The sequence below is a fragment of the Leuresthes tenuis genome, unplaced genomic scaffold (assembly GCF_036924035.1).
Source record: "Leuresthes tenuis unplaced genomic scaffold, fLeuTen1.0.hap1 SCAF_2, whole genome shotgun sequence".
In the NCBI taxonomy this organism is placed as follows: Eukaryota; Metazoa; Chordata; class Actinopteri; order Atheriniformes; family Atherinopsidae; genus Leuresthes; species Leuresthes tenuis.
In genome coordinates this window covers 22,641,815-22,669,125 of record NW_027325356.1, presented here as the reverse complement: position 1 = coordinate 22,669,125, position 27,311 = coordinate 22,641,815, and the positions used below count along the sequence as shown (strand labels likewise).

The 27,311-nt window shown below is 38.8% G+C and overlaps 1 protein-coding gene across 2 annotated transcripts; it reads right to left on the bottom strand.

The window, feature by feature from the left end:
• Positions 1 to 116: 116 nt before the first annotated feature.
• Positions 117 to 27,289, bottom strand: ano5b (anoctamin 5b). 2 transcript variants are annotated; one of them, XM_072380701.1, is made up of 21 exons: positions 26,982 to 27,289; positions 22,425 to 22,469; positions 15,810 to 15,874; positions 14,024 to 14,128; positions 10,629 to 10,697; positions 10,163 to 10,447; positions 9,841 to 9,960; positions 9,137 to 9,252; positions 8,900 to 9,034; positions 7,994 to 8,099; positions 7,307 to 7,367; positions 6,738 to 6,889; positions 6,558 to 6,632; positions 6,243 to 6,468; positions 5,950 to 6,128; positions 5,164 to 5,261; positions 4,336 to 4,466; positions 3,787 to 3,992; positions 3,469 to 3,650; positions 2,435 to 2,540; positions 117 to 2,354 (listed from the first exon to the last, which is right to left on the bottom strand). In XM_072380701.1, the coding sequence occupies exons 1-21, from the start codon at positions 27,055 to 27,057 to the stop codon at positions 2,130 to 2,132; spliced, it is 2,763 nt and encodes a 920-aa protein (XP_072236802.1). In that variant the 5' UTR covers positions 27,058 to 27,289; the 3' UTR covers positions 117 to 2,129. The 2 variants fall into 2 exon arrangements, with proteins under 2 accessions (XP_072236802.1, XP_072236803.1); XM_072380702.1 differs by lacking the exon at positions 22,425 to 22,469.
• Between the last annotated feature and the right edge of the window lie 22 nt (positions 27,290 to 27,311).

The window sequence follows — 27,311 nt, the reverse complement described above, 5'->3', positions numbered from 1 at the left end:
AACCTCTTTGTCGGTACAGTGGTGAACATGACACGGGTATCTTCTAAATTACAGAGGTCAACAATAAAACCAGCAACACAAGAGAAACCCAAATAAGAAAAAAACGCAACAAAAAATAGTTATGTCTTTGTTTATTGTGAATATTATCAGTTTGATATTCATGTCCAATAGGTTACATTGAACTCAAAATATAACAAAATATGTACATAATAGCAATTCATGCTCAGAACAACCACAGATGCAAATGACAGACGGCAGCAACGAATGATATGCAACAGGTTTTGAATTCAGATAGGAATCCTGTCATTACAAAAGTATACAAAGACAAGTAAACAGATATTTAAGGCATTTGTTGGTTGGGGAAGTCATCATTCACGTCACAGGATTAAACTGTAATGCTCTAACACTTCTGACGCGTGCAACAAAAGATGCTCCACAAACTTTAGAAGATGTTTCATCCTGAGTCTGGAGAGGCAGGTGCAGAGCTTTACTGTCAAAAATATCCTGCCGATAACTTGAATAAAGGCTATACTACATATACATAGTAAGTCACAGAGGTTTGAACATAACTACGAGAATCTGAACATAAAGCATTCAGAGGAAGAAATGTACTGTGTTCGATCCAATTATTCATCTAGTTGTCGGCTGCAAAATGTGTAGAAGAGTTTTCTCATGTGTCTCGTCATGTGCCAAAGTGATATGTTTCTTTTTTTCTTAAGCCACAATGCATTTTAAAAACTCTTTAAACAACACTGCATGAGTATTTGCACAGTGACAAGGAGCACAAAATGAGCCACATTTTGCAAGTTAACTGACAGGAAATTCTTAAATTGAGGATTGTGGAGTAACTGAGCGCAGTTGCTTAAGGCTACAGAGCAAAAGCAAATCGATAGATTAATTCCATACAACCCATTTAAATAGAATATTCTTTATATTTACAGTAACACTTTGATACCAGTATGAGCTACAAACTATTTCTTGACACTGAATTGCTGCATATTGAAAGGATCCCAACTGGAACAGAAGTACTCCTTTCTGTTAAACTCTAAAAGTTTAAGTTACAATTGAAAGTTACAATTGCTTTTTTAGGATACACAAATCCACACAAAGGAATTTTTAGTAAACATAAGTAAACATAAAGTATATGCAGATCTGCCAGCATTTTACCCATGTATTCTTCTCTTTTGGTTAGAAGTCTTGTAATTGGTCCTGCAGCCAGCTTGTAACACATGTGGAAGAAGATATGTGAATCTGAAGCTGCTGAACACATTATCACTGTGGCCGGAACGAGGTATTTAGTTTTCAAATACACAGATTGGAAAAGATTTTCCCTAAAAAACAATACTTTCAAATGTAACTTACAACCCTATAGCCAAGCTATGAATCACAGAAACTGAATATTATAGAGCAATTTGAAAGGAGACATAGTGCAGACATCTGAGTCATCAACACCTCCTGTTACTTTGTGTTTCAACTCAAATACATATATATATTTTTATTTTTATTTTTTTCCCTTGTCCTGTCCAGCATCATTGTAGCAGAATTGTAATCTAACTACCTTTAATGCCAAACAGATTTACTTTGCCAAGGGAAGCTTTATAAATGTAAAACTATCCTTGATGCCCATCAACTGCCCATTTATTTATTTTTGTTACAATATTTCACATGTAATAGTGCTTAACCGGACCGGGGGACAAGGACAACTCAAATATTTCAATGTTTGTATGTGTTTTCTACATTCATAGTTAAATGACATACATCAGCTTATATTCTCACCTTGCAGAAAAATAAAATTAGTGACATAATCAACTTTTTAAAGGTTCACATGACATCATCACAAAATGTTCTATCTTTATCTGCAGACAGCAATGATTATCATCATACTGCGGAAGGGTAGAAGCTGCCGCTCTTGGATGTTGTTTTCCATCCCACCATTTTCCAACATTTCTATGACATAGAATTCTGTCTTTTTTTCTCATGCCTCCATATGAATCAATCCTAATATAGGAGCACATCTTGGAAAGTGTTAACATCTGTTCAAATGTGAAGAAATAGCGTTTTTATTTCAAAGACCAAAGCCCTTCCAATGTCCTCTCTTGGCTTCTTTAGTTAGAGGTATGACACAGAGGCTACAGGCACTCAGACAACACTTCATGCTTGTCTGCTGTCACGGTTAATTCTGACAGTGGCTCTGTGAGGAAACTGGCGCTCAGCTGTAGTTTGAGCTTCTCCACCTCATAGTTATGCAGGTACTCCTGAATCAGGTAGCGCTCCCGTTTAATGCGTGCCTTCACATCTGATGGGACATCTGGGATCATCCATGCCACGAAGAACTTCACCACAAAGACCACATGCTGCAGGAACATTATTGCATGGTAAAAATATAATAAATAATCAATTATTTTGTAACTATTTGAATAAGGAGTTGTCTTACTTCCATGATAATAATGAAGGCCATTTTGGCAGCCAGGATGTGCCAGAACTGCATAGTGTGAGTGTACTCCCTCTCGTGGCCCGGAGGGTAACGGTAGTCCCGGTATCTGAAAAACAATAAGCAGAAAGGCATCAAATGATCAGTGTTTAATCCATCCATTCATTGTCTTCCACTTATTTGAAGTTGGGTTGCACATCCCTCTCCTCAGCGACACTCTCAGGGGACATCCTGGCGAATCTCATCCACTCCGGCTGTTAGTGTTTAATATAATCACTAAATAGAATACGCTGAGACCCAAGTCATACAACCTGCAGACTACAGTGGAACTGCAAAAACACTGATGTGTACTACTGCTTGTCTATGAAGACATAAATGAAATACAAGCTCAGCACACACACTACAGAAGAATTTAGGATTCAGACAAAAAAAAAAACCTGACACGACAGATGGTTCTGCAAATATAAAACTGATGTTAACTTTTACACTAATGCTAAGATCTGACATCAAAGTCAACACACATAACAGAAAAGTGTCATGCTAAGTATAGATACATGCATTGTACCTGTACATAACCTGTACATACCCACAAAATAAGTACAATCAAAGGAAATCTAAAAACAAACGAATAAATAATTTCTATAGCAAATAAGCCAACTCAGATGAATAAGTGCAAGTCTGTCTTTAGGTGAACTGCTTTAACAATCTTGTTAAGCGATACCATGATGTTGATTATCTATTCAGTTCAAGTGAATTTAAGTCAGCCCATGTGCTCCTTCCTGTAAAAAGGTCCAAGCTGGCATCAGATGACCCATCACAATTAGTCACATATCAGGTTATAAAATCAACAAGCTGAGAGATGATAAAACTCTCTGTAAAGGTGAGGGAAACCATAGTTTGGTGACCCTTTTTTCTGGGTATGTTGCCAAGAGGGAGTTTAGCTAAATTACTCAGTCATTTGACCACTAATTGATGCTGCCAACAGGGTAAAAACAAGCTAGAAACATATGCACAAAAAGCTCTTTAAGCATTAATACCTGCAAGTGGCAGTGGAGTTTTCATACCAGTTGTCCTCTGGCATGTTGTCCACTGGTATCTGGGAAATTTTGTATACTGACAGGCTGTTGTTGACATAACCCCTCATACTGGCCTCTTTGCCGTAGGCATACAGGTACACCATGCGGGGGATCATGTCTGAGGTGAAGGCCATGATGAAAGCCTGGAAAAAAATAAACACAAAAGGCGTCTGAAACTGTCGGTTTGATTCTTAAGTTTCTTTAGAAGACTAAATCAGTTTGGATTAATCATAAATATAGCAAGATTGATGATGAAATACGTATAGAATAAAAACTCACATTGGTAACAACAGACAAAATGGCTACTGCATTAAGTATCTCCTGCCAGGCTCCGATGTTTCTAGCCTTGGATGCCACTGGTCGTCTGAACTGAGTAGTGAACTTCCAGGCATCTACCCTGATTTCCAGGATGTTGTTACACAGGGCCAGGAGGGGGGCCAAAGGGAAGGAGGCCACAAACAGGGTGATGAAACCAAACTGGATCACTGACAATGACATGAAGAGCACCCAGAGTGATTCAAAAGAAAAGGCAGAAAGTGAAACAGGGCAACTTTTTAGGAATTGGCAATGTGTGAATTGGACTAATTTGGATTTAAATGAATTTGGTTTGATTGAATTATGACAGTATTACAGTGAACTGGATTATAATTTGCTTGAATTGGACTTTAACTTTGAAGCACCTTAAGGTGATTTGGCGTTATATAAATAAAATAAAACTGAATTGAATTGAATAAACCAAATTGAAAAACAGGGAATATGAAGGTTATAAGATGACATTTCCTGATCCGTCTGTAGATATCCAACAAGCAAACCGGTTCCATTTCTTACCCATCTCCAGGTACTCATAGAACAAGCCCAGCTGGCTGAAGTTCAAGAGAACATTGTCCTGCTCCCAGCGGCTGTAATGGTTCTCAGGATTGTGTCTTCCCTTTCTGCTACTCCACCAGTTACGCATTAACCTATCAAGAAGCACATGATCGAAATTTTTATACTGAACTGACAGTAATTAGTTTTTCTTTTTAGTAAGCACTGATTTGATGTGAAAAACTGAGCAAGTCAGCAATAGCTACACGGCAGTACACACAAACTACAAACTCTGCTCATATACTCAAAATCGGAGAATGAAGAAAAGAATGAACAACTAAAAAACCAGAATAATATACATCTTTAAATAAAGACATATAAAAGTAGGCTAGACAAATGACAACAGAAACCCCCGAAAGTGATTTGTCATGAATGGCCAAATTAGACATATAGACATTAACTGCATAGCATCTCTCCACTTCTGATGGGAAGTGCATCATTCATTTGGTTTTAATCAGTAATGTTGATTTGACCACACATCAAAAGATTTGGAGTTGTCAAGACTTGATGTGAAACATGTCATCTTTGCTTCAAAATACTGACTTCTATGTTTGCAGCAAGCGCTCAGGATTCTGCTAAAAACAGATTCTTAATTTATACTTTAAAAGTGTTTTCTTGGCAGCTTCCTATACTATGAAAATGATTGTGGATAAGCAGCGACATGATCAAAATGTCAACTGGGGTCATTTTTGTGCATGTGAGAATATAATAATGCCATGATGACACGCTCCAGAAAAACAGTGAGTGAATGAGAGTTTAAAGTAGTAAGGAGTTGAGATTTGATGGACTCACGGCAGCAGAGCCTCCTGAATGTTTCCCCATAACTGCTTCCCAACCATGACGATCACCAGCTGTGTGGTCAGCTCTATTAGACAGCCTCCAGGATCACACTGGGACAGAAAGAGAGTTGACATGATATGAAACATTTTATCTTGATGCACCTTTCTTGCATTAGATTTCAAAACGTGTCAAATCGATCTATCTCATCTGTTTTGGTCAGCGAATTGTTGCTGTCTGGTTCAGAGCCTCTGTTAAAAAGTGTGTTTCTGTAAAGAAAAACTGAGCTGTATTTCTGGTTGTTGTGTTCCCACCAATATCTACAACTACTGCAGTGGGACTGAATGCCGAATAAACACTTTTTTATGGTGAACTCAAAAGCCAGATGTTACCGGGGGTTAGTGGATGTTTTGACCAATTTAAAAAGTGCTTCCGGACGATATTTTTACTGACTTTTCATTTTTCTGTGTGGATGTTTTCTTGAAGAAATTCAACACTGACAAGCATGAAAACATCCATTTTCTATACCGACAGTCCGTTAATCGGGTAGCGGGTGGGCTGGAGCCTATCCCAGCAGTCATCGGGCGAAAGGCAGGGTACACCCTGGACAGGTCGCCAGTCCATCACAGGGCCACATAGAGACAAACGAGACAAACAACCATGCACGCTCACACTCACTCCTACGGACAATTTGGAGTCACCAATTAACCTGACATGTATGTTTTTGGATGGTGGGAGGAAGCCATAATGATTGAAAATTCTAAGAACGGTTTAGTTTCAATGAAGTGCCATAAATTTCACCTCCTCGTTCCTCAGTTTGCTTGATTTGCCAAACATGTATGAGTATTGACCAGGATAACCCACAAATTTGCCCTTGAAGAAGGCCACATAGAAGCAGGAGGAGTAGTAGTTGACAAACTGGAACAGAAACATCTTCATCGTCAACCTGTTTTCATACTCCAGGTGAGTTTTTGGTATTTCTGTGGGAGGAAAATGGTGTAAATGGCCTCATGTTACAATCAACATTAGACAGTACCTCTGGGTAAAATGTCTGCCATATGTGATTTTGTGTTTGACCGATGACATCTCCTTACCCATATCAGTGATCCAGATGGCCACCCTCTCATAAAAGAAGTTAAGGATCATGATGATGACAAAGTTTATGCAGGAAGCAGTGACAGAGGTCGCGAGCTGTGGAGTGATAAATCTGCCCACCAACTGGATCTTTCTCATTGGGTCTTTAATGATACTTGCAAAGGCTGCATAAACAGCCAGCCTGTACACTATCACCCCAATAATACAGGCCACAATCAGAGAAATCTGTGGAGAGCACAAACAAACATAATGTAAAGACTTTGACAGTATCTGACGAATCACACAGATGCACACAAAACTGAAATCTTAGTTACCCAGAATATAACGGTGGCTGAAGAGAGGCAAAAACGTGCACACTTGCTGGTGATGGGGAGATATGGCTCCATTTCCTGAAAGATTCATTATCATTTACTGGTTTTTAAATTAGTTACTATCACAGTTTACAAAAATAGAGTATGAGATTATTGTAATGTTTGCAGGTGGGTTGTAAAGACCTGTGTGATCTTGTTGAGTCTTCTGTTGGTGCATCTGATCTCAAACTCTGGGCGGATTTGAAGCTGCTGCTGCTCCTCCTCAAAGTCCACCAAGTCCCACTCGTACTCCAGCCGGGCCTGACGCCGCTTCCAGAACTCCAAAAACAGAGTAACTGTGCAATAGTTAAAAACAAACAAACAACCATTTGTAGACCATAAAGAGATTTTATTGCACAAAAATAACTTTGTTTTATGATGTGTGTGCCATTGTACATGCGTGTTTATGTGTAATTCAGTTTTTTTTGTGGCCTTAACCTTGCTGTGACCTGTGTTTGGTTTCTGAAGAGTAACATATTTGAGCTGTGCCATGACTCATTCACGGCCCACACTGTGCTCACAGTCTGTCTTACTGTTGGTAAATGACAACATGGTTGTGCTGGCAAGCTTTTCTGGGCTGAAGCAGTGTGGATAAAGGTGAATGCTTCAGTGTGAAAAGGTTTAATTGGGAATATCTGTTCCACAGGACAGGGGGTTCATTGCATCTCCTACGGAAGTTAAACACAGTAAGAGCAGCACAGACTGACACTTACCCCATATCCCCATAAATATGGCGAAGAATACTGTTCCCTCATTGTCAAACAGATGGGATTGCTGGAAGAGAGAATATGGGAAATCATAAGTTCCATGGAAAAGCTGAGGAAGGGGCATGCTGGGCACAAACAGGTTGACATACTGGTTACTCTGCAGGCTGCAATTTATTTTAGGTATACAGGTATACAGTTTTATTAAATGTTCTTGACACCAAACAGTTTTTTGTTGTGACATATTCAATGGGACTTGGTTTGCAGATCTAGATAATTACACATATACAACCCCATACAAAAAGTTTGAGATGCCATATCAAATACTGAAACTGAGAAATGTTACTGTTTTTGGATAAACCTGTGCTATGCCTGTAATTTAATGCCTCCCAACTTTTAGTGCTGAGACACCTGGTGCCATTTAAACAAAAAACACATGTTCTTTCAGCATTACAAAACTTTTTTTATGCATAAATTGCTTGGAAATTTGTTGCAGTCTAAAATTCAAAATCATTTTTTGGTACTACTCTCTGTTGAATTTAGGATTTAATTTATCATTTCTATTTTCATTTTCCTTTCACACTGAAATCCAGGTTGTAACTGACTTAAATTGTATTGTATGTGTGCACTACATGTAAACACACGTTATTTTGGGCTTTGAAAATGTTCTTTAATAATACAAAGTAGAATAATTACCCAGGATGACAGACAAGTAGAGTTGAGCTTCCAAAAAGGGCACTTTTTATCACAAAGAGGACACATCACAATACTGCCTCCGATCTCAGCGTCACATATTTCTTTGCTGAAGAGAGAAACAAAGCTGCATTAATTCAAAGCAGCTCCTAAAACCTAATAAACAATGGACAGGCTATCATTCATGTTGCATTAACACTAATGTGCCTACCGAATTTGTGGCCAGTTTACAGGCACATTTCCTGTTTCAAGAAGACTTTGTGCCCAAGAAAAAAAGTTACAGTACATAGTAATAGTTTTTCCTTTTTGTTTGTGGGTCAACTTGACTGGTAAGACTTGATATTGACCTGATAAAACATTTTTAAGATGAAGTAAAATGTTCATTAATGTCAACCATCTTATCTCCCAGCAGTCAGCACTGCGATGCCTGACACAAGAGTATGTGGCTGAGCGGGTACAAACACCTGCAAACTGTTAATTAAGCTCTTAAACAGAATATAATTGTTGGCTTTGGTATTAAACAATTCATAATCACACAAACCTGCTTGTCAGCTAATTAGCTGCACCAGCTAATGTAATCCAGTTTAATGGAACAGTCCAGCAATAAATCTTCCCATCAGGAAGTCTGAACTCTCAAATTAAATGTATAAGAGAGCTGTTGATCCAACTTTACCATCACTGCGAAGGCTGCAGGTTGTGGTGATGATGTTACTGCGTTATATAGACAGCTGCTACTCTTATTTAGCCTCAACTACATAAATGGTGTTGACAAAACAAGGTCTTATAAAGTGACATAGAGTTTTAACCAGCAACTTCCTAAAAACCTTCATGCAGTATGAGATATAATCTTTATTTGTCAAATGGTACCATAACTTTGTGAGCTCTAGAAGGATCCCTGGTGGTTCTAACCTTGATAGGTTCTCATCATAACTGAGCACTCCGTAGGTGAAACATATGACACCCATGACAGCCGCAAAGAAGAGCATCTCTGTGTAAAAGCCCAGCCAGGCAAAGTAGATCCCAATCTTCTCCCCATAATACTTCCTGCAGCAACAACAAATAAATTAAATTCAATTTCAAAATCAGAATCAGTAAAAGAAAGTCAAATATGTGTGGGAACGACAGACGACTGCATTTCGATTTCACCTGATTAGGTTCAGAGGCTGTTCTTTGTAGAAGCAGAGAAATCTTGCCCAGTGGCGGTACAGGTTGAAGCGCTCGCTCTCACACTCAGCATTTCTTGCCTTTTTCCAGTATCGGCACTGTTAGTAAAAGACACACATTAAAACAGACTATAGAACAAAATATCTATTACTAACACCAAAACGGAAAAAATAAAATAAAACAAGTCTGTGGCTTTTTTCAAGATGATACATCTTGGGAGCAACCCAAACATTAAATATATATTGAGAACATCTTAATTTTATCATTTTGGCTATGGAAATGGTAAATACACAAACAACATTTCTGAAGCCAATTTGAAGCAGAAGGACTACTTTTGTAGACACAAATGTCACAGTGGCAGCAGAATTTGAGGTATCTGTACAAGTAGTATAAAAGTGTTCTCATTCTACAGAACTGCTTCTCAAGGCGCCTCATTTTGTCATGCCTAAAAATACAGGCATATTTTAGTGCTGCATGAGGTCTAGAAGACATTAAAGTACTAAATATGGGATTGGGTTACTTAAACTTTATGCATAAAGAAATCACAAATTATGCAGAATGAGTCCTAAACTGTAAGGAGGTTCAGAAAAAAGTAGCAGCAGGACACAGGCGTGGAAGAAAAATGTCTCAGAGAATGGAGAGCCAGCATCTTAAAACCGCTGCTCACTTGAAAAGAGATATCTTACATCATGAAGTGGAAAAGCTGCTGTGTATGTCCCGTTGCTGAGCAATCGCTTGATTCCCGTCTTGTCTTTATCTTTCCGGCCCTCGTTGTAGTACGGACAGCGAGCCAGGATATAAAAAACCTAACAGCAACAACAAACAGATTTAACAAAATGTTAGATTTGCTTAAGTACTGCAGAATCATTTTCTAGCACTGCTGAGAAAACCATAAAACATACAAACATCTCTATAAATCTCACAGTGTCAACTGTGTTATCTCGTAGCAGATAAAAAAAATAAATCTTACAGATTGTTAACAAAAGAACTTGTTTCTTGGAGACTTACAATTCTGTTCCGTGTGGATGGCGGGAAGAACGTGTCTTTGTCATTGATAAGGAAGAAGTCCGTCTTGGTCTTGTCAAAGTGGTAGGTAAAATAGTCAGGTCGTGGGTTCATGATGTCGCCCGGTAGGCGAAAAGGGAGTGAGAGCCAATCCAGTGGGACTTCCTGACCATGAGGAATGTCACTCTCCTTGAAAGGAACTTTGATCTTCAAGACATCAGCGTAGGTGGCCAGTACATCCCATGGAGCGTGGATCTTCAAGAAATATGTTTTTTGGTCTTTGGAGTCCTGACAGAAGAATAATTGTAAAAGAAAATCTTTAACTCTGTAAATGAAATTTTTACACCTGCTTGCAGTGCAATGTGTCAGACACTGAGTCATCCCTTTTAGACAATTTTCAGCTAAATTTGATGTGCCTCAGCAAACTCTCCACTAGATGGCACAGATGCTCTGTGTTTGAGTTCCTTACAGATTTGTCTTCTGTCTCCAGCTCCAGACCTATGTTCTCAAGGTTGGCTTCAAACTCCCTCCTTCTTTCCTGTGGAACCACACGCACACATACCACAAGCATTAGAGCCACGAAGGCTTAGCTTACTTTCTCCAAACTGAACAGGACTCATCTCTGACAACTTTCTCAGTTCATTATGAGCATTTGCTCCGAGTCATACCTCAACCTTTGATGTGCAGAAAGTTGAGTTTGGGAAAAGGGTCACATGAGGACATTAAAGGGGAACTCCGGTATTTTTAAACCTAGACCTTATTTCTGGCATGAAATACATTTATCTACTCACCGACAGCAGTTTGGTGAAAGTCGGCGTCCTTCGGAAGATATTTAGATTCCTTGAGATCCATATAACAGAGTGAACAGGGTCATAGATGATGCAGCCTCTAAATAAGGCATTATCTGTCTTTATTTCACCAATACTTTAACACTAATGAATGAATGAAGGCGTACTATTGCACTGTTAGTTCATAGCTGCAATGTTGTTGTTATTGGTGGCTATCAGGGGGTTTATAGACGGCTTAGTTAGCCGACTGTCACAGAGCACGGAGTAAATAAGCTGTGCTGCAGCAGTGCGTGTTGATGACGTCATCCCAGTAGATGAGTGTTTAGACAGCCCTCTATAAGCCCCCCGATAGCCGCCAGTAACAACAACACAGCAGCTATGAGCTAACAGTGCAATAGTACGCGTTCATTTATTCATTCGTCTTAAAGTATTGGTGAAATAAAGACAGATAATGCCTAATTTAGAGGCTTTATTGTCAATGCCTCCATTATCTTCCGTTATATGGATATACACGGATCTCGAGTAATCTAAATATCTTCCGAAGGACGCCAACTTTCACCAAACTGTTCTCGATGAGTAGATAAACATATTTCATGCCAGAAATAAGTGGGAGTGAGAATAGGTGGAGTCTCTGACAAAAGACAAAAAAAATAAACTAAACAAGAGTGAGCCATTCGAATGGATTTAAGGGACAATCAAAAGGATCAATATCATTATCTGATCCAGTTAAATACAACAAGGGTACTGTAACATTTGTATGTTACTGTGTTAACCTGCAAAATACAGTAAAACAAAAGTCTTTTATAATTACATAATAAAAACTAAAAAAACATTCATATATAAATTCTATTTTCATACAGGTAAACTAAAAAGACCAGATTAGATTAAACAGATTAGAATCATTATTCAAAAATGATGGATGATCTGAAGAAGTGCCAAAAAAGCAAAGACACTTGTACGTGGTTTACAAAGAGCATGATACATCGTCCCAGTTTCCCAGAAAGTCCGGTGACAGGAGCTGATGGATCTATGAAGTCTTCATCCTGCTCTGTATCAGATGAGTCTAAAATTGACCTCAACCTTATTGCCATGTGAGAGCCGACCAGGAGCATTACCTCAGACATCACCCCTTGTGTGACTTAACAACACAGCGATCTCTACCAAAACAAGAGAGATGAGGCACTAGAGGAGAAAAAGGCTAAATATTACTTTAAAATATAGTTAAAGTACATAATATTATACTATATATTACAGTATAATATTTCATACAAATATTTCCTTTTGGAGATATAGTAGAATTTCCAGTTTTTTAACCTATAGTGTAAAAAAACACAGTCAGTCTCTCTCTGTCAGTCTTGTAACTCCTGTTCAAGTGTTTTATGTTGTGGCAGCTGGTCCTACCACACATGCATGCAGTAGAGGAGGAAATGTAGGAGGATGTAAAGGATGTAAATCCCTGTGGTACTGTATGGAGTGTGCAGACTGTCAGGTTTTTCTGAACTAAAAAACCTCCCATAAAGAGACGAATGGCACCAGTTCACACTATTCTGTATTTTCCCTGATAAAGGGATCTACAAACTCTCTGAAGGACTCCCACATAGGTTTCACATAGGTCACTAAAGCTTTCTGTTTATTTTGGCTAGAAATTCTGCAACAGCTCCTGGCTGTCTAAATGTTAAATGTGTAATTCAATGTCAAATTGATCCAGAGCCAATAGCAGCGGCTACATAATTAATATCCACATATGTGAGCATGTGCCCATATTAACCTGCAGTTTATAGCCCCAAAGCTGTCGCTGGTGGCTGATAGTTTCTGATGCTGCTTAAAACAACAGTGGCTAGTTACTGCATCTCTGGGTCTATGATAACATGGGAAGCTAATGAATGTTGAACAGCTGCTTTTCATGGTATTGCTGCAGCACAGAAAAGGAAAGATGTTATAGTATACAAGCACTGAACCGAGTTTTGCACAAACTAGCAGAGCATAAGAAATGAGAGTTGCTACAGGTAGAAGACCGCTCATTTTAGCAATTTTGAGCAAACAAGATCCCATTACAATCTGTAATATTTTGCATCTGTGTTCCACAGGTGTGTTGTACCCAAATGGTATGAGTTTATTTATTTATTCATTTTTATCTAAATCTTTATTTAACCAGATCAGACATTTGTGAACAAATTCTCATTTAAAATGACGACCTTTATAGGTTAATAGGCTCTGCATCGGTCAGACACGTTGTTGTACCTTTAACAAATAGGTTGAAATGCGAGTCTAAGGCTAGAAGATGTGCATCCAGGACAGAATCTTTGCCCATGGAAACAGGTGACAAGTCCATATGAAAAAATAATTTATATCTAATTTTGAATACAATAATACACACCACCTGAGCAACAGTGAAAAAAAAAAGAATCTTTTCACCACCTTTTGCACAAATACTTGGGAATGGTAGGAATGAGCTGTGAATACAACACAAAAAAGCAAAGAAATACTTATTTAAAATATTCACTGCTGAGCTCTGTTTTTGTCCTGAAGCATATATATATATATATATCAGGTCATTGTGCTGCTTACTTCTCCACTATGTTTCGCATTAACTGTCTGTGCCCAGAAACCACCGTTTTCTTTGAGTGATATAAATGTCCACTCTTAAGTGCCCCTAAAAAATAGTGTACATGGCCTGAGAGACTCAACAGCTTTGAGCAAATGTTTAGTTTGTACTCAGACTCTCATATTATTGCTAAATAATGAGTAAATTATTAATAAAAGGAAAACACCATGACTGCACTGTATGCCTCCTACTTCCTTCAGTCTTCCACACTTGACCAAGAATGATACGATATATAGTCCACTATGTAATTATTTCTCTATTAGTAAACTTTTCTTCATGCCGTCACAACGTAGAACTTTACGTTTTCACAAATGTCGTGGGTTATCAGAAAGTTCCCCTGCTCCCCTACCCTCCTGGAAATAGATTGTGTAATCATGTCAGCTGCATTACAGTGAGTCATTTTTGTCGTTGCAAAATGCTGAGGGGTCAAAAATGAAAATGAAAAACTTGTCATTTTTGACTGAGGCTTACCTGTTTTCTTTCATCTTTATCATCTACGTAAGACAACACAAAGTCTATTCTGCGCACTCCGTCCCTGAAGAACACCGTGTCTCTGTTCGGTTGCAGCTTCTCTGTCTGAATGAGCAATAAATCCCAACTTTTAGCTTTCTCACACATCACAAAGCAAAAACAAATATGCAACACAAAACAGAAACTGAAGATCTGAAGTATTAGACGGAGCATATAAGGACTCATGGGAATGGTACATATGCAGTCATTTGAAATAGACTAGTGACACCAAAGGTATTCATCTGACATCCACATGTTGGGATTAAACTAAAAAGCATTTCCAGAGAATGTTTGTTTGTCAGAGCATTTAGAAAGTGGACATGATGACTGCAGGAAAACCACACATAACAGGAATGTCTGGACTCTGTACAATTACAGCCTATGATTACATTAAAAATAGATGATAGTGGAGGAGGAACATGTTTGACATGTTTAAATCAACTTTTACACTTCAGTCTTAAATCATAATCTCTAGATTATTCAATGAGACGTTCACCTACTAATGTTGAAAACTTTCTGTCTCTGATGCTGTAAACCTCGGCCATTCTACAGTATGTCAGATAATACTTATAAGACATAAATCCTGTAACCTTGAGCAATGTTTAATTTTACTACAATAATTCAGATGGAAACTTTAACTGTTATTTTTCTAGTGGAAGACACAACATCAATGGTAGCAGCTTTTTCTACTTTATTCCTGAGTCGTGATGATTCCTGCCATTATGAGGTGCTTCTTGTTAACAGTGACTGAAATCATGCTTGCTTTGTTATACTACTGTTCACAGGCTTCACGACAGCTTGCAGCACAGAGTATGTTCAGCAGTTTACTGAGCTCCACCCAGCTCGTTTATCAGACTCTGACATCTACAAACAGACTCTCTTTTAACTTGGGCTTGGACACTGCTCAACATACATTTTTTTAATCACATGCTGTTAAGAGGAAAATAAGAATTCACTGTGATAGTGCTGAAAACTAGTGTCATACTAGTCTGAAACATAATTTTATCAGTGTTACAGCCGATCATCCACTCTGCTGAAAGGCCTTGTGTATAACGGGAAACCAAACAGACTGACAGCAGGCTTTTGTTTGAGCAGCAACATTTTATTTCTGTCTCACTCTTTAAGTAATGAGAGGAGCTCTTTGAGACTCAGACGACTTGTGACTCAGCAACTGGAGCAGAGAGTTAATAAAAGGTCAGTCGAAATCAAACAAACACACAGTAAGCATTGACAAAAAACTCCTTGTGAGTAGAAAAAAAGTGACATGGGCCAACAAAAGTGTAACACCAACTGAAACTGTTACAGAGCAAATAGGGGTTAAAAAAAGAAAATAAAAAAGATATAAAATATCTTAGAAAATATGCTTATTCACTCCCATAAGAAACTACATATAGCATCAGTTAGCTTGACATAAAGAATGGAAACCGCTCCACATCTAGATGTCAGTGAGGTTGCTAAACAACCAGCAGAAAAACAGGAAGTCACCGCATCCACCCAATAGAACAGATAGAATAGAATTAAATCAAATTAAATCAAATAAGAGTAAGCACTGTTTTTTTATATTAAATAAATTAGACATAACATGGCTAAGCAAGCCTTTTAGAAGCTTCAAATATAATGTACAGGCATCAGAAGTATCCATATTCTCTTGTTATACACATATATATATATATATATATATATATACTCTTGTTTACATTAAAAATGTTGAATAAGTTTAAAGGCCCACAGATGCTGTAAAACTTACTTCTGCATGTCCTGGCAGGGAAGCTCTTTCAGATAATGAACTGACACCATTTCCACTGCTTTCATCTGCAAAAAAAAAAAACATACAATAACATAGGTAACGGTCCACACTTACATGATGCCTTTTAAACTGTTTCTCCAGGTTCCTCACTCATCCTGTGCTCCTTATGCTGTATACAGAGTATGCAGCACTTTTTTCTACCAACACACTGAAGAACACAGCAGGGTCAGTGTGGGCTTCAGAGTCTTGCACAAGGATACTTTGACACAGGGAAACACTGGCAATCACCCCACAGCTCAGAGAGCATAGTCCTCTACTAAACTGAAAGCATAGCTTCATACAAGTTGCAATCCAATACAGTAACAATGTTTCAATCCCATATTTATAAATCTTTTATTTTCTGTTAGATTTTATTCTTTGTTCAAACATGTTTTTTTTTGTATATATAAGAATTAACTACAACCCCCATGCCACAAAAGATGTGACCCTGTGTAAGGTATAAACAGAGCCCATAGATTTATAGATAGCATAAACAAGAAACAGAAAACCAAATGTTGAAAGTGAGACATTCTACTATGACAAAAAGTATTAGCTCATCATGAACATCATGGCTGTCAACATATGGCAAATGTGCAGATTTTTGTTCTGAAAAGATTGAAATGCAGAAAAATATCAAGACAACATATGAGTTGTAGATTTAATGTGATATCCAGTTAAAGGTTTACCTTTATTCACGTGGAGTGTGTACAGGAGAAGATCATAATGTAATTATCATTGTTACTTTGGGGAGAACAACTAAAATTACTTGGAGATATTCCGTTTTTTTTAACTGTACGTGACCACATGCATCTATTATCCTCTGGCAGTTATCATGCATGTTTCTTATTAAGGAAGAGCTCACGGGTTTTCAGCTAATTTTAGACTTGACTGGGATCAACAAGTGGATGCCTTCCACATGTCTTGATGGGTCTTGCTATGTTATCGGCTCAGATATTAGCTCTGACAATGGGTGGCTGTACAATCAGCAGCACAATACTGAAGCAAGTCCAACTGAGCTAAGTGTGGCAACACACCGTGTGTGCATTTATATTGTTTCACATTTTGTGCAGGAAATAGTTTTGGGGAAAAAAAACATTGACTTCCACCGGTTACACTTTCCTGTTTACATGCACCCACACCCAAAGAGGGAAAACAATAATCCAGAAATAAAGTCATAATAACATTTTCTCCACTTATCACAGACATGTTGTAATTTAGCCAAACCAGGGTTAACTCAGTTTGTATCCATGTTGAATACATGCTGTCCATCCATCCATTTTCTATACCCGCTTAATCCAGTTTAGGGTTGTAGGAGGGGGCTAGAGCCTATCCAAGCTGTCAATGGGATAGGCGAGTGGGTACCCCCTAGACAGGTCGCCAGAGACAAACAACCATCCACACTCACACTCACTCCTAGGGTCAATTTAGAGTTGTCAAATGAGGTTTTTGGGCGGTGGGAGGAAGCTGGAGTACCCAGAGAGAACCCACTCACACACGGGGAGAACAAGATAACTCCACACACACACACACAGGCTCTGGTTGGGATTTGAACTAGGAACCCTTTTGCTGTGAGGTGATGTTGCTAATCACCACACTACCATGCAGCCCAATATGTGGTGTGCAACATAACAATAACCAAAAACAGTGTATCCCTTTAAGAATAACAGGCCAGCAATCTCATGACTGCAGGCATCTAAGACAACCTCAAATTAAAAAGAGTCCATTAAAATCCCTGTGTTTTGGGAGCATCAGCAGATAGAGGTACTTACCATATTGGTAAGCACTGAGCTGAGAGAGAAATGAGGAACACTAAGGCTGCGGCACACGAATTTATGCACTCAACATTCCAGCAGAGCCTGCCTCTCTCTGCATGGCAGACTTTGGCATAGGGAATGTGCTCATGTAGCACTGCTTTGCTCGTTGCCTGCTTCCCTATTATTCCTGTATGGTGGGAAAGCTGCACTTCCTGTGGGGGAGGCTGCATATAGACTTTGGAGAGGGGGAGGAGCTGAAGGCTGGGGTTGCTGCTGTACCAGAAGTCCAACCTCCTCCTGTAAGAAACACACTCAGCACACAAAGAGCACAAAGGCCTCCAGCGAGCTGCCACCTCAATCCAGCCGCACAGACAGCAGACTTTCATGAGAAATGATCTCCTGACTAGCAGCAGTATGAGTGAAGAGAGAGACTGGCCAGTGAGAGGGGGTGTCTCCATGTGCAAGCTCATTCTTACTGTAGGTCTGAAGACTCACTAGAAAGGAATGGAAACAAGCCATATCATCAGAGCAGAGGAGTCCCTGTACACAAAAGCCAAATGACAGTGTGCTTTTTCCATGGGCTTTGTGGGAAGAGTGGCTCGCTGTGAGGCTGCATTTTTCTTTCCCACTAGTCAAATTTTTTTGGTCTTACTCCAACTGCACACAGACAGTTATCAGAGCCTTGTCTGAGCAAACAGGGGCAAAGGGCCAGTAGTATGTCTGTAATATTTACTTCTACAGAGAGGCACAGAGCAGCTGGGGAAAATCATAGAGTAGCTTTCCTTCTTAGCAGCACCAGTTGACTGGTTCAAAAGTACATCTCATAAACTATGTTTTCTAACCCACTTTCAACATCACCAGCCTAATTACACCTCTGCTGCTCTAAATTTACAGTAGCTGAAACAGTCCCATGCGGACATGCCCACTAGCTGAATGCCAGCCCTCTGAAAAAGTTTGCCACTAACTTCTAGTGGTCTCTAAATTTAGATGACACTTCTCACCACTGTCAAAGACTGAAGCAAATCCTCAGCACCTATTTCTCTATGTTTTTCTTTATTATAAGTTTCACTAATGAATTCTAATTCATAAAAAGTCACTGGGGTCTCAAATTTCAACATAACTCATAAGTAGAGATTTTACATTGGAAAACAGAAATTAAATTAAATATGCAAAGTTTTGTGATGGAAGTGATGAGAAAAAGACTGCGGGGCAGCCCAGGATGGACGTTTTGGGGACAAAGTAAGAAAGGTGAGAATGAGTCGTTTTAGACATGAATGGAGGAGAGCTGCCAGACATGTTGGGAGAAGGATGCTGAACCTGAAGTTTCCAGAAAAGAGAATCAGAGGCCAAAGACAAGATTTATGGATGTGGTGGCAGGGAGGAACTCCAGAGATGAAAAACTATTAGCCACTGTTGCAACTTCTCATGGGAGCAGCTGACACAAAGGAAATTTCTAATTTGCTAATAACGAGGCTTGACCATTAGTTAGAACAGTTTTATGTGATCGTTCACATGGTTCATAGAGTCAGACCAAGTAAAAGTAAAACAAGGTTTGAAATCAGGCAAAAATACAATCATGTTTCCATCGCAGAATAAGCCTCCTCTGTTCTAAACCATAAAAAAACCTTCGGCCACGATATTACTCTCAACATCAACCTAACAGGCATTGAAAAAAGCAGTTAAGACATCCTACTCCCTGAACTGATGGTGCAGGTGCAGCTTTTCCAAAAAAACTACTAAAGACACATAACCAACAAAAAAACAAAACAAAGAGCTACAAATACCACTGATGAATAGTCAACTTCAGGACCTTGGCGAGTCACAATGGCAACGACAAGCGTTCTCAGCTCATCACCTTACTGTGATGAACATGGTTAGCGTCAGCTTGTAGCCCACATCAGGGTCATGATAACTTCTACAGTAGTACCTTGTGATGGAGGGAGAACATGAGTCTCCTCAAGTCTCAAAAAGTGAACCCACAACTGAAACTCTTCTGGGCAATTTCAGGTTGCAAAGCCTGCATAAACTAGTTATGGACCAAAAGTTTTTTTTAACCACACTAGAAAGACCAGCAACATTAATATCTATTACTCACAGAAATAGAAACACATAATTGTGTCAATTTGACAAAATATACACATCTTTCATACCTTTAAAGAGTTTATAACTATTAAAATACACAATATAACTAATAACTTTGCAGAACAATGGTATGCCAAAGGATGTAGAAATTTTCACGAGGCTTTCTATCCCCAAAGTATATTTCCGTGTTACGTGAAAAAGAACTTCTCAGTTGAGTTTCTGCAGTGGTTCTTAGATTTATATGAATTATGTGCTTTTAGATGATGTACTGGACAGGAGCCTTTTTGTTCAAACTTGGGAACAACCAAACTTTGTATACCCCGCCATTTTTATTTATTCTGTTTCCTACTTTTAAAGGTTTGGCCCATGAAAAAGAATACTTTATATTCTATATGTACTGCTGAAGTTCTGCACGCAAACCATTTATGTGCGGTCAGGCTTACTCACACTGAATAATGAAGGTGATCGATGGAGGAATCAGGGAATCATAGAAGACAGACACTTATGCCAATATATAAATCCCAGCAGAAGAAGCCGGTCATGCAGACACTAAAAACAGCGGTGGTTGTAGTTTCTCTGCTAATGCATCAAACAACGAACACATCCACTACTAACACACTTAATCGATTGCAACCTGATTAAGTTTCCACATCTCATGTCGGTGAGAAACTTTGGACGGCTGAAATGACTGCAAATCTTTAACGGGTAGTCCTGAGATGCAATGCACATCTAGAGCTTAATCGTTTTGTTTCATATGCCAGCATGTATAGCTGCCAGGACTGTAGCTCTCTTCAGTGAAGCCCAGACTGAGTCATTGAAAGAAATATTATGAAAGACGTCCTGCTTCTCTCAATTTGCAATGTCTGGTTAAATATTCGTCTGACAACAGGATGTGAGCCAGCGACTTACCCACACAAAACATAATTTTTCTGTATAAGAAATCATCATATTGCTTGTCATCTGTTTCACACTTGAATGATTCAGTTTCACGTGTGTGTGTAAGTACAAAGAGCATACGGTAGCAGAGAAGTTGTGCAATCAGGGTAACACACACACACGACCTAATCTGTGTTAGTTGTTTTTCAGTATTTGCTCTTACTTTGATTATCTACTGAGGATTTTAAAGGACACTGTCATAATTGTTTCAATCCCCAAACTAACACAATTGCCTTAGATCTTAATGAAATGCCAGGGACATGTTTTGGTCAAAATAACATGGAGAGACACTCCAGCAACTCCTTCAACTATTCACACTTTAATTTAATAGAATCATTTTAGGACTGACTGACCCACTCTCTTCCACAGGCTTTGCCCCTTTTTTAGATCAGTAAAGCTTAATAGTCTTTGGAAACTTTGCTATCACACTTGAGTCATCTGTAGTCAGACCATGAATATCTGGTAGATTACTATTCTTCAGTTAAGTGAGCTATGAAGAGTTTCAACTTCTCACTTTTGAGGTATAGCGACAACAGCATCATCTGAATTTTGAACTGTGAGGAGATAACGAGAAAAATGGTTGATAACCTTATAAATTGGTGTAAGTTTAACTTGCAGATCTGAACAGCTCACCGAATGACACGTTCATACCCATGGGGCTCAAAAAAAAAAAGCCAGGATTGTGTTTTTACTGAATTTTTGAGTTGGTAGTGAAATATAAGCTACTGTACATATAAGCTATCGTGCACAGGAAAAAAAATATATCGCCATAATATGTCCCCTTAAAGTGATACAATATGACCAGTTTAGAAATTACAGTGCAGATACAGACTGAAGTACATCTTGTCACATCTTGTTTTCTTGTTCTGTCACTTTCTGTTTCGTTTGGAAGAACTCTTTGTCTTCGTGCACCTCTGTTAGTTTTGCTTCCTGTGTTTGTTTGATGCACACCGGTGTCCTGTTTGTTGATTACTCCTCATTGTGCTCCATTAGTAGATTACTCCCTCTCTGTATATGTCTTGGTGTGATTTGTTCCTGATCAGATTCTCTTTGTAATCATTGTTGTCCAAGATAAGATTGTTGGCCAGATAATTGGACTGAGAGACTGAGTTTTTGTCTTTCACCTGCCACTTAGCTGATCTGCTTGCTTCCTTGTTTTTGACCAACTCTCCCTAATCAGGGAGTAATCAGGTAATAAATGTTGCTACATCAGATATTAAAATCAGACATTGTATTCACCTGGATATGTCTAGTAAAAGTGCCAAGGCTGGGCTTGTAGTAACATATTTCTTGAAATCTTTCTTTAATCAGCCAAAAAGAATCCACTGAGTACATTCTTTTTTTATTAGATTATTAAAATAGAGCTCAAGGTACTTCAACACAGACTAATACAGACCTAAAGTTGTACTAATCACAAATAACAAATTCCACTGACAAAATGGTTCAGTCTGTTGATCAGCAAATTTATATAGCTGCTCATGATATAAGGAGTAAAATAAAATGCTCTCATTGAAATGTCATGTCCACATGCGTCACTGCAGCATATGAATGAATGCATCTAAACTGCCAGGTGACAGACATATGAGGAGATGCAACCACAAGCGGATATTGAGCAGGCACACAACCAGACATTTGGACCTGATTAACAGACGAATCTGCAAAGAGCGAAGCATTACCACAACAGAAAGGTCCGTTGTTGATGAGAGACTGGACAATGTGAGGGCACATATGAGAGACATAACACATAGAGACGATAAGCTGATGGACAGACAGGCATGACATAAAGCCTCTGATCTGTCCATACCTGAGTGCAGGTTTATCCTGAATGCAGTCAGCACAGCAGGGCCATCTTCAAAAGACAGACAGACACTGGTTAAATAATAGAAATAACCTGTAGGTTGGAAATAAATATGCAGGGTTATGAGAGAGAGACTCAACAGTAAAAATCTATCAAAGAGTTTCAATGTTAGAACATAGTCTACTTAGTAAAAAAAAAAAAAGACACAAGGGGAATAAACTTATCAAAAGCTCAGCAGAGCATCAGATAAGGGCTTTCATTTGTTGTGGAGCACCTGATGATACCCTGTAACGGAAGCACCATGTTGTGTATGCTTGGTGCTGTATGAAATAGTTTTTCTTTTTCTTTCTAATGTGAGTCAAGCGGGCTGTGTGGGTGTCGTCTTTTTTAAAAAAGCAACAAAAACAGCTCTTGTGTACCTCTCCCAAGTGGCTGGCACACAACTAGACCATCCTGCTTACCCATTCAGACCAGTACATCTATACATTTTCTTTTTGGCCTTGCACCTGTACAGATTCAGTGCAACTAAACACAGGAGTAGGTCATGAAAATGGAAACCTTTACTCAAGGGGAGATAAAAAAAGATCATGTCTCAAACTGTTCTACAACTTCGCTCTAGGCTAGTGTTCGATTAATACCAGATGGCCGAGAAGCAAAAAGCCTAACTGAATTGAGTGTAGATGTATAAAATATTGATGTGCTCCAACTGTTACCTAACACTAACGATAATCTTTAAAAAAAATGTCAGACACTGCAGAAGACTATCAATTTCTCGCATAAGAAAGTAAAAACAAACTGAAATTTTAAGCTTCATATCTACACACTTCAGACAGCCAGTGTGTCCTGATAGTCTCACAGGCATGGTGTGCACCCTGTTGCAGTGAAGCCACAACATCCTGAGCTTGAACCCAGCTTCAGGGCTCTTATGACAAAATGCCTCTATCTCTTCCCCCACATTTCCTGCTAAGTGTAGTTAACTGCGTTCATAAAAACTATCAAACAAGCTACCAAAGTCAAAGCTCTAAAGGGGTTACCATGAGTTTTGAAACATCCTCTGGCAAATTCAACAAAATGGAACCTTCAGGTTGAAAATTAACACCTACTGGCAGATATAAACTGTTTGGGTCATGGCTCCAAAGAGAACTACATTAATAAAAACGCAAATAAAAAAAGTAAGTAAGTAGTGTTAATTGTGTTTTAATGTTAACATTAGGCTTATATTGTCACCAGGAATGCTTATTTCCTCTATTCTCATCAGGATATTGACTCAGAGGAGAGGCTTCCTGAAAGTCTCCAGCGAGCTTAAATGTGGCAAAAACCACCACAAATAGGAGAGACAATGTGTTGGATCAAGAGATTAAAGTATAACGCTGATAAAATTAACATAATATCACATAAAATACAACATTAGATATCATGGATAGTCTGTGAAGGAAAGTGGAGTTTGAGAGAAAAAGGTTCCCATTAAATACTGAGCAACACAGATTAGGACACATAAAGTGAAACATTCTTGCTGACATGGTCTGCAAAGTCACATGAGCGTACAAACATGCCAGTTTATTGTGACTGTTACAAAGACGTACTGTACAACAAATGTAGTTCCTGCTGGCTCAGCTGTCCTATGAAGAACTTGCCGATGTTTGAAATAAAAAATAGTGACCAATAAGTATTTATTTTCTTTTAAATTTAATGGCAGTACACTCAAAGCAAATAGGTCAAAGCAAAGGGGAGCTGTCTGGCAGCTCTGATCCAAACTTAGACAAGAAAACTTATTTCAGTCCAAAATGTGAAGTCTAAAACTTGTCCTGCTATCTTCTATCTTCTAGCTTAGAGAAAGGAAATCTGGGTTGCTCTCCGTTGCTTATCTAGTATTGTGCCTCAATCAAATGGGGTAATGCAGTTAAAAAGCCTGTTTCCATAGCAACTCTTTCACTCAGTTTCACCTCTGACTGGAGGATGACTTCATCGGCTAGGTTACAGATAGAGTGAGATTACCTTAAAAGGACACAATGTCTGAAATAATAAGTCATCACAATTAAGGACATTTATAAGAAGAGATTTATTCCCTGACTGCACCCTAATCCTGCAAAAACCCTTCGAGCCACTATAGAAACCTTTGAGTCCAGTAAAAAGAGTGAGGATGATGCCAAGCAACAAGGTGCATTCAGTGTATTTAGGTTTAGAAAAACAAAATTGTACATAACATCCAGGTTTATCTGGTGTTTACACATCATTAGAGGGTTTGTCGTGAGGCTGCCTATAAATAAGTGTTTGGGCAGCTGTGAACAAGGTAATACACTCCAAACACTCAGAGGTGAAGATAGACCCTCTCTGTTTCCTCTTTCACGTGGTCCTGAATGTTTGTCCTGATAAGAGCCTGAACAAAGCCTCTGCACAGCCTGAACACTCTACAGCTCATCCAAGATGAAGATGCACGTGTCCTTAGTAGTAACATGGAAATTTGAACAGGAAATGGTGGATCAACGTCTAATTATGGTCACGTATTGCACTAATTCAACATAAGTGCAGGGAAATACATTTTCCATAACAAACTCTTAGTTATGCGATGTCCTGTTTGATAGATACATAATCTCAGAGGTTTACTTATGCTCATTTTCATGTGTGATGTCTATATGGACTGTCAATGATGTTTTTGAACTTTTTCTTTTTCTGGAGTAGAATGATCGCACAGCATGCATCTTAAATGGAAAAGAAAACAAGATCGAGGTGCGCAAGTTTGATCTGTGTCTGAAATCAGCCAAGATTATGATATCAGTGAGCGGGAAGTAGTTTTCTGTTAATGAAAGCCTTTAAGTGGACCTATTTTTATGCTGGTAAAATGTCAAACAGTTACATGTAAAGATAAATTCACCTGACCTTGGAATATTCTATGCTCGTTACTTCTCCATTGTTCCCAAAGAGCAATTGTTCTTTAATGATACAAAAGGTGAACATCATGGTATTATAATTGGAGAGACTGCAAACAGGACCACTCAAATCGGGTTCTAAAAACTGAAATGATATTCTTGTAGCAAAAACGACAGCATTCATTAGTGTTGAAATTACACTATAATGCATCAGTTATTGAGAAATTGCTCAAGTCTACTTGAAATACTACATCCCACTGATGGTTATGGTTTAAACCACATTAAATCATCTTTGAGAACCACATGAAAATAAAAAAAGAAATGTTTCACTGCAGGACTAAATGCAAACTTAAGTAGAATTCTCTGAGCAATCGTCAAGAAAAATGTGGCACTTCACTTGTTCCTTTTCCATCCTTTTAAACCATGTTGGGCCCTGATAAGCAGTGGTTTGGAGATTTGATCAGTCAATACCCGCCATGCACTTCCTGCATCTGACGGTACTTATAATCCATGTGTTTCTCATGTTCCTGTTGGATGTCTCCTGTTAATTTGACAGTCATTGGACTTTCACAGTATTATACTCGTGTAGTAAGTATTGAAAGGTTTAAACACCCAGATATTAAAGTAAATGTCAACGAAAGGATAGAAAAGGGGCAAATGATGAATTTGAGCTTAGATACATGAGGCATGGATTTCACAAACTGCGACACAGAAAAATGATCCAAATAAACGTCTGGCTGCTGTGTTGTGACCTAATGTCACCTCAGTGCTGAAACAAGATGACAACGTTTCACTATTATGACATTAGGACCTTCATGGAAGTCCATCAATCAAGCTTAATGTTCAAGACGAAATCTTTGGCTGTAACATTCAAATAGATTCTCAGACTCATGCTGTTTGAGATCACAAACTGAACTGAGAGTGGTTTACTGCTTAGCAAAGAGTCAATGATGCCTGACTATCTCAGAGGAGTCAATCCCATTAGACACTTGTACTTTGACAGTGTGCAGAGACAAGGAAAACATGTATTTGTTTACACACATACTTATCAAGTTGTTCTTTGTTCAATTTACCCAAAACCTTGACAGAAAGATAGCCATTGGGTTGGGATACTTTAAAGCTCTGTCCTTGAGATTTGACAGTCTTAATGTTCGATGGCATGACTGTGATTAAACCTGATCAGAAATTCAGAAAACACAGCACCTGCTGGTGGGACCCCATGATCTCATTGACCTGAATTCCCCCCATGAACACCCAGAAAAAAAGTGTGTTGACGTTGCTGCCTCATCCCTTGTCGTGAGATCACGTGCTCTAACACAGATCACTAACAAGGCTGAGGGAAAAACACATGTCATGTAATCAAATAATATGCTGTCCAAGAACGTCCAGCTTATCTTGTATCTTGTAATAATACTGGTTTCACACATGGATTTAAACTTTGTTTACACTGACATAAATGCGTTTCTATAAATTTGACCTGGGATAGATATTAATCGTAGTAGCCTAATTTCTAATTCTATAATCAAGTTAGTGGGATGAGGATTACAACTACAGCATGCAACGTGCTACCAGAGCTTCTACCACATGTAGTGGAAATACAGCAGCCTCACAAATGAATACCCATACTTGTCCTAAGACACAAGCCCATAATCCCAATATGCTGTAATGGATAATGAGTGTTTCTTTGGGTAATCACCTGCAGTGTGCAAATCTGTGGCGGTCTGCAGCTCGATCAAAGTTTCTTCTTTCGCCTTTCCCGTTATTCGTCTCATAGCGGCTCTCGGTGTTATTATAGAGGCTTCACTATCTCAGGAAAGACCAAAAGGCTGAGAGGATGCCGCTGTCTCCTGTCGGAGAATCCACCATCCAGCATCGATTAATCAGATACTAAAATCAGCGATTCCGATACGGATCAATGGATGATCTGTGTATCTTATTCTCATTATTAGAGATTCTCAGTGAAACTGTACCCTGCTGGGCTCTCGAGGAGACTGGACGGGCATAAAGGGGAGTGGCAAGGCTTTTT

Bases quoted from the DNA above. Each gene is read 5' to 3' on its own strand.
- ano5b (XM_072380701.1), bottom strand. From the start codon at position 27,057: ATGAGACGAATAACGGGAAAGGCGAAAGAAGAAACTTTGATCGAGCTG. The intron at 6,129-6,242 runs GTAAGGAGATGT...TTCCTCCCACAG, and splicing joins CATCTGGATCACTGATATGG to AAATACCAAAAACTCACCTG. The intron at 2,355-2,434 runs GTAAGACAACTC...ATGTTCCTGCAG, and splicing joins CCTTCATTATTATCATGGAA to CATGTGGTCTTTGTGGTGAA.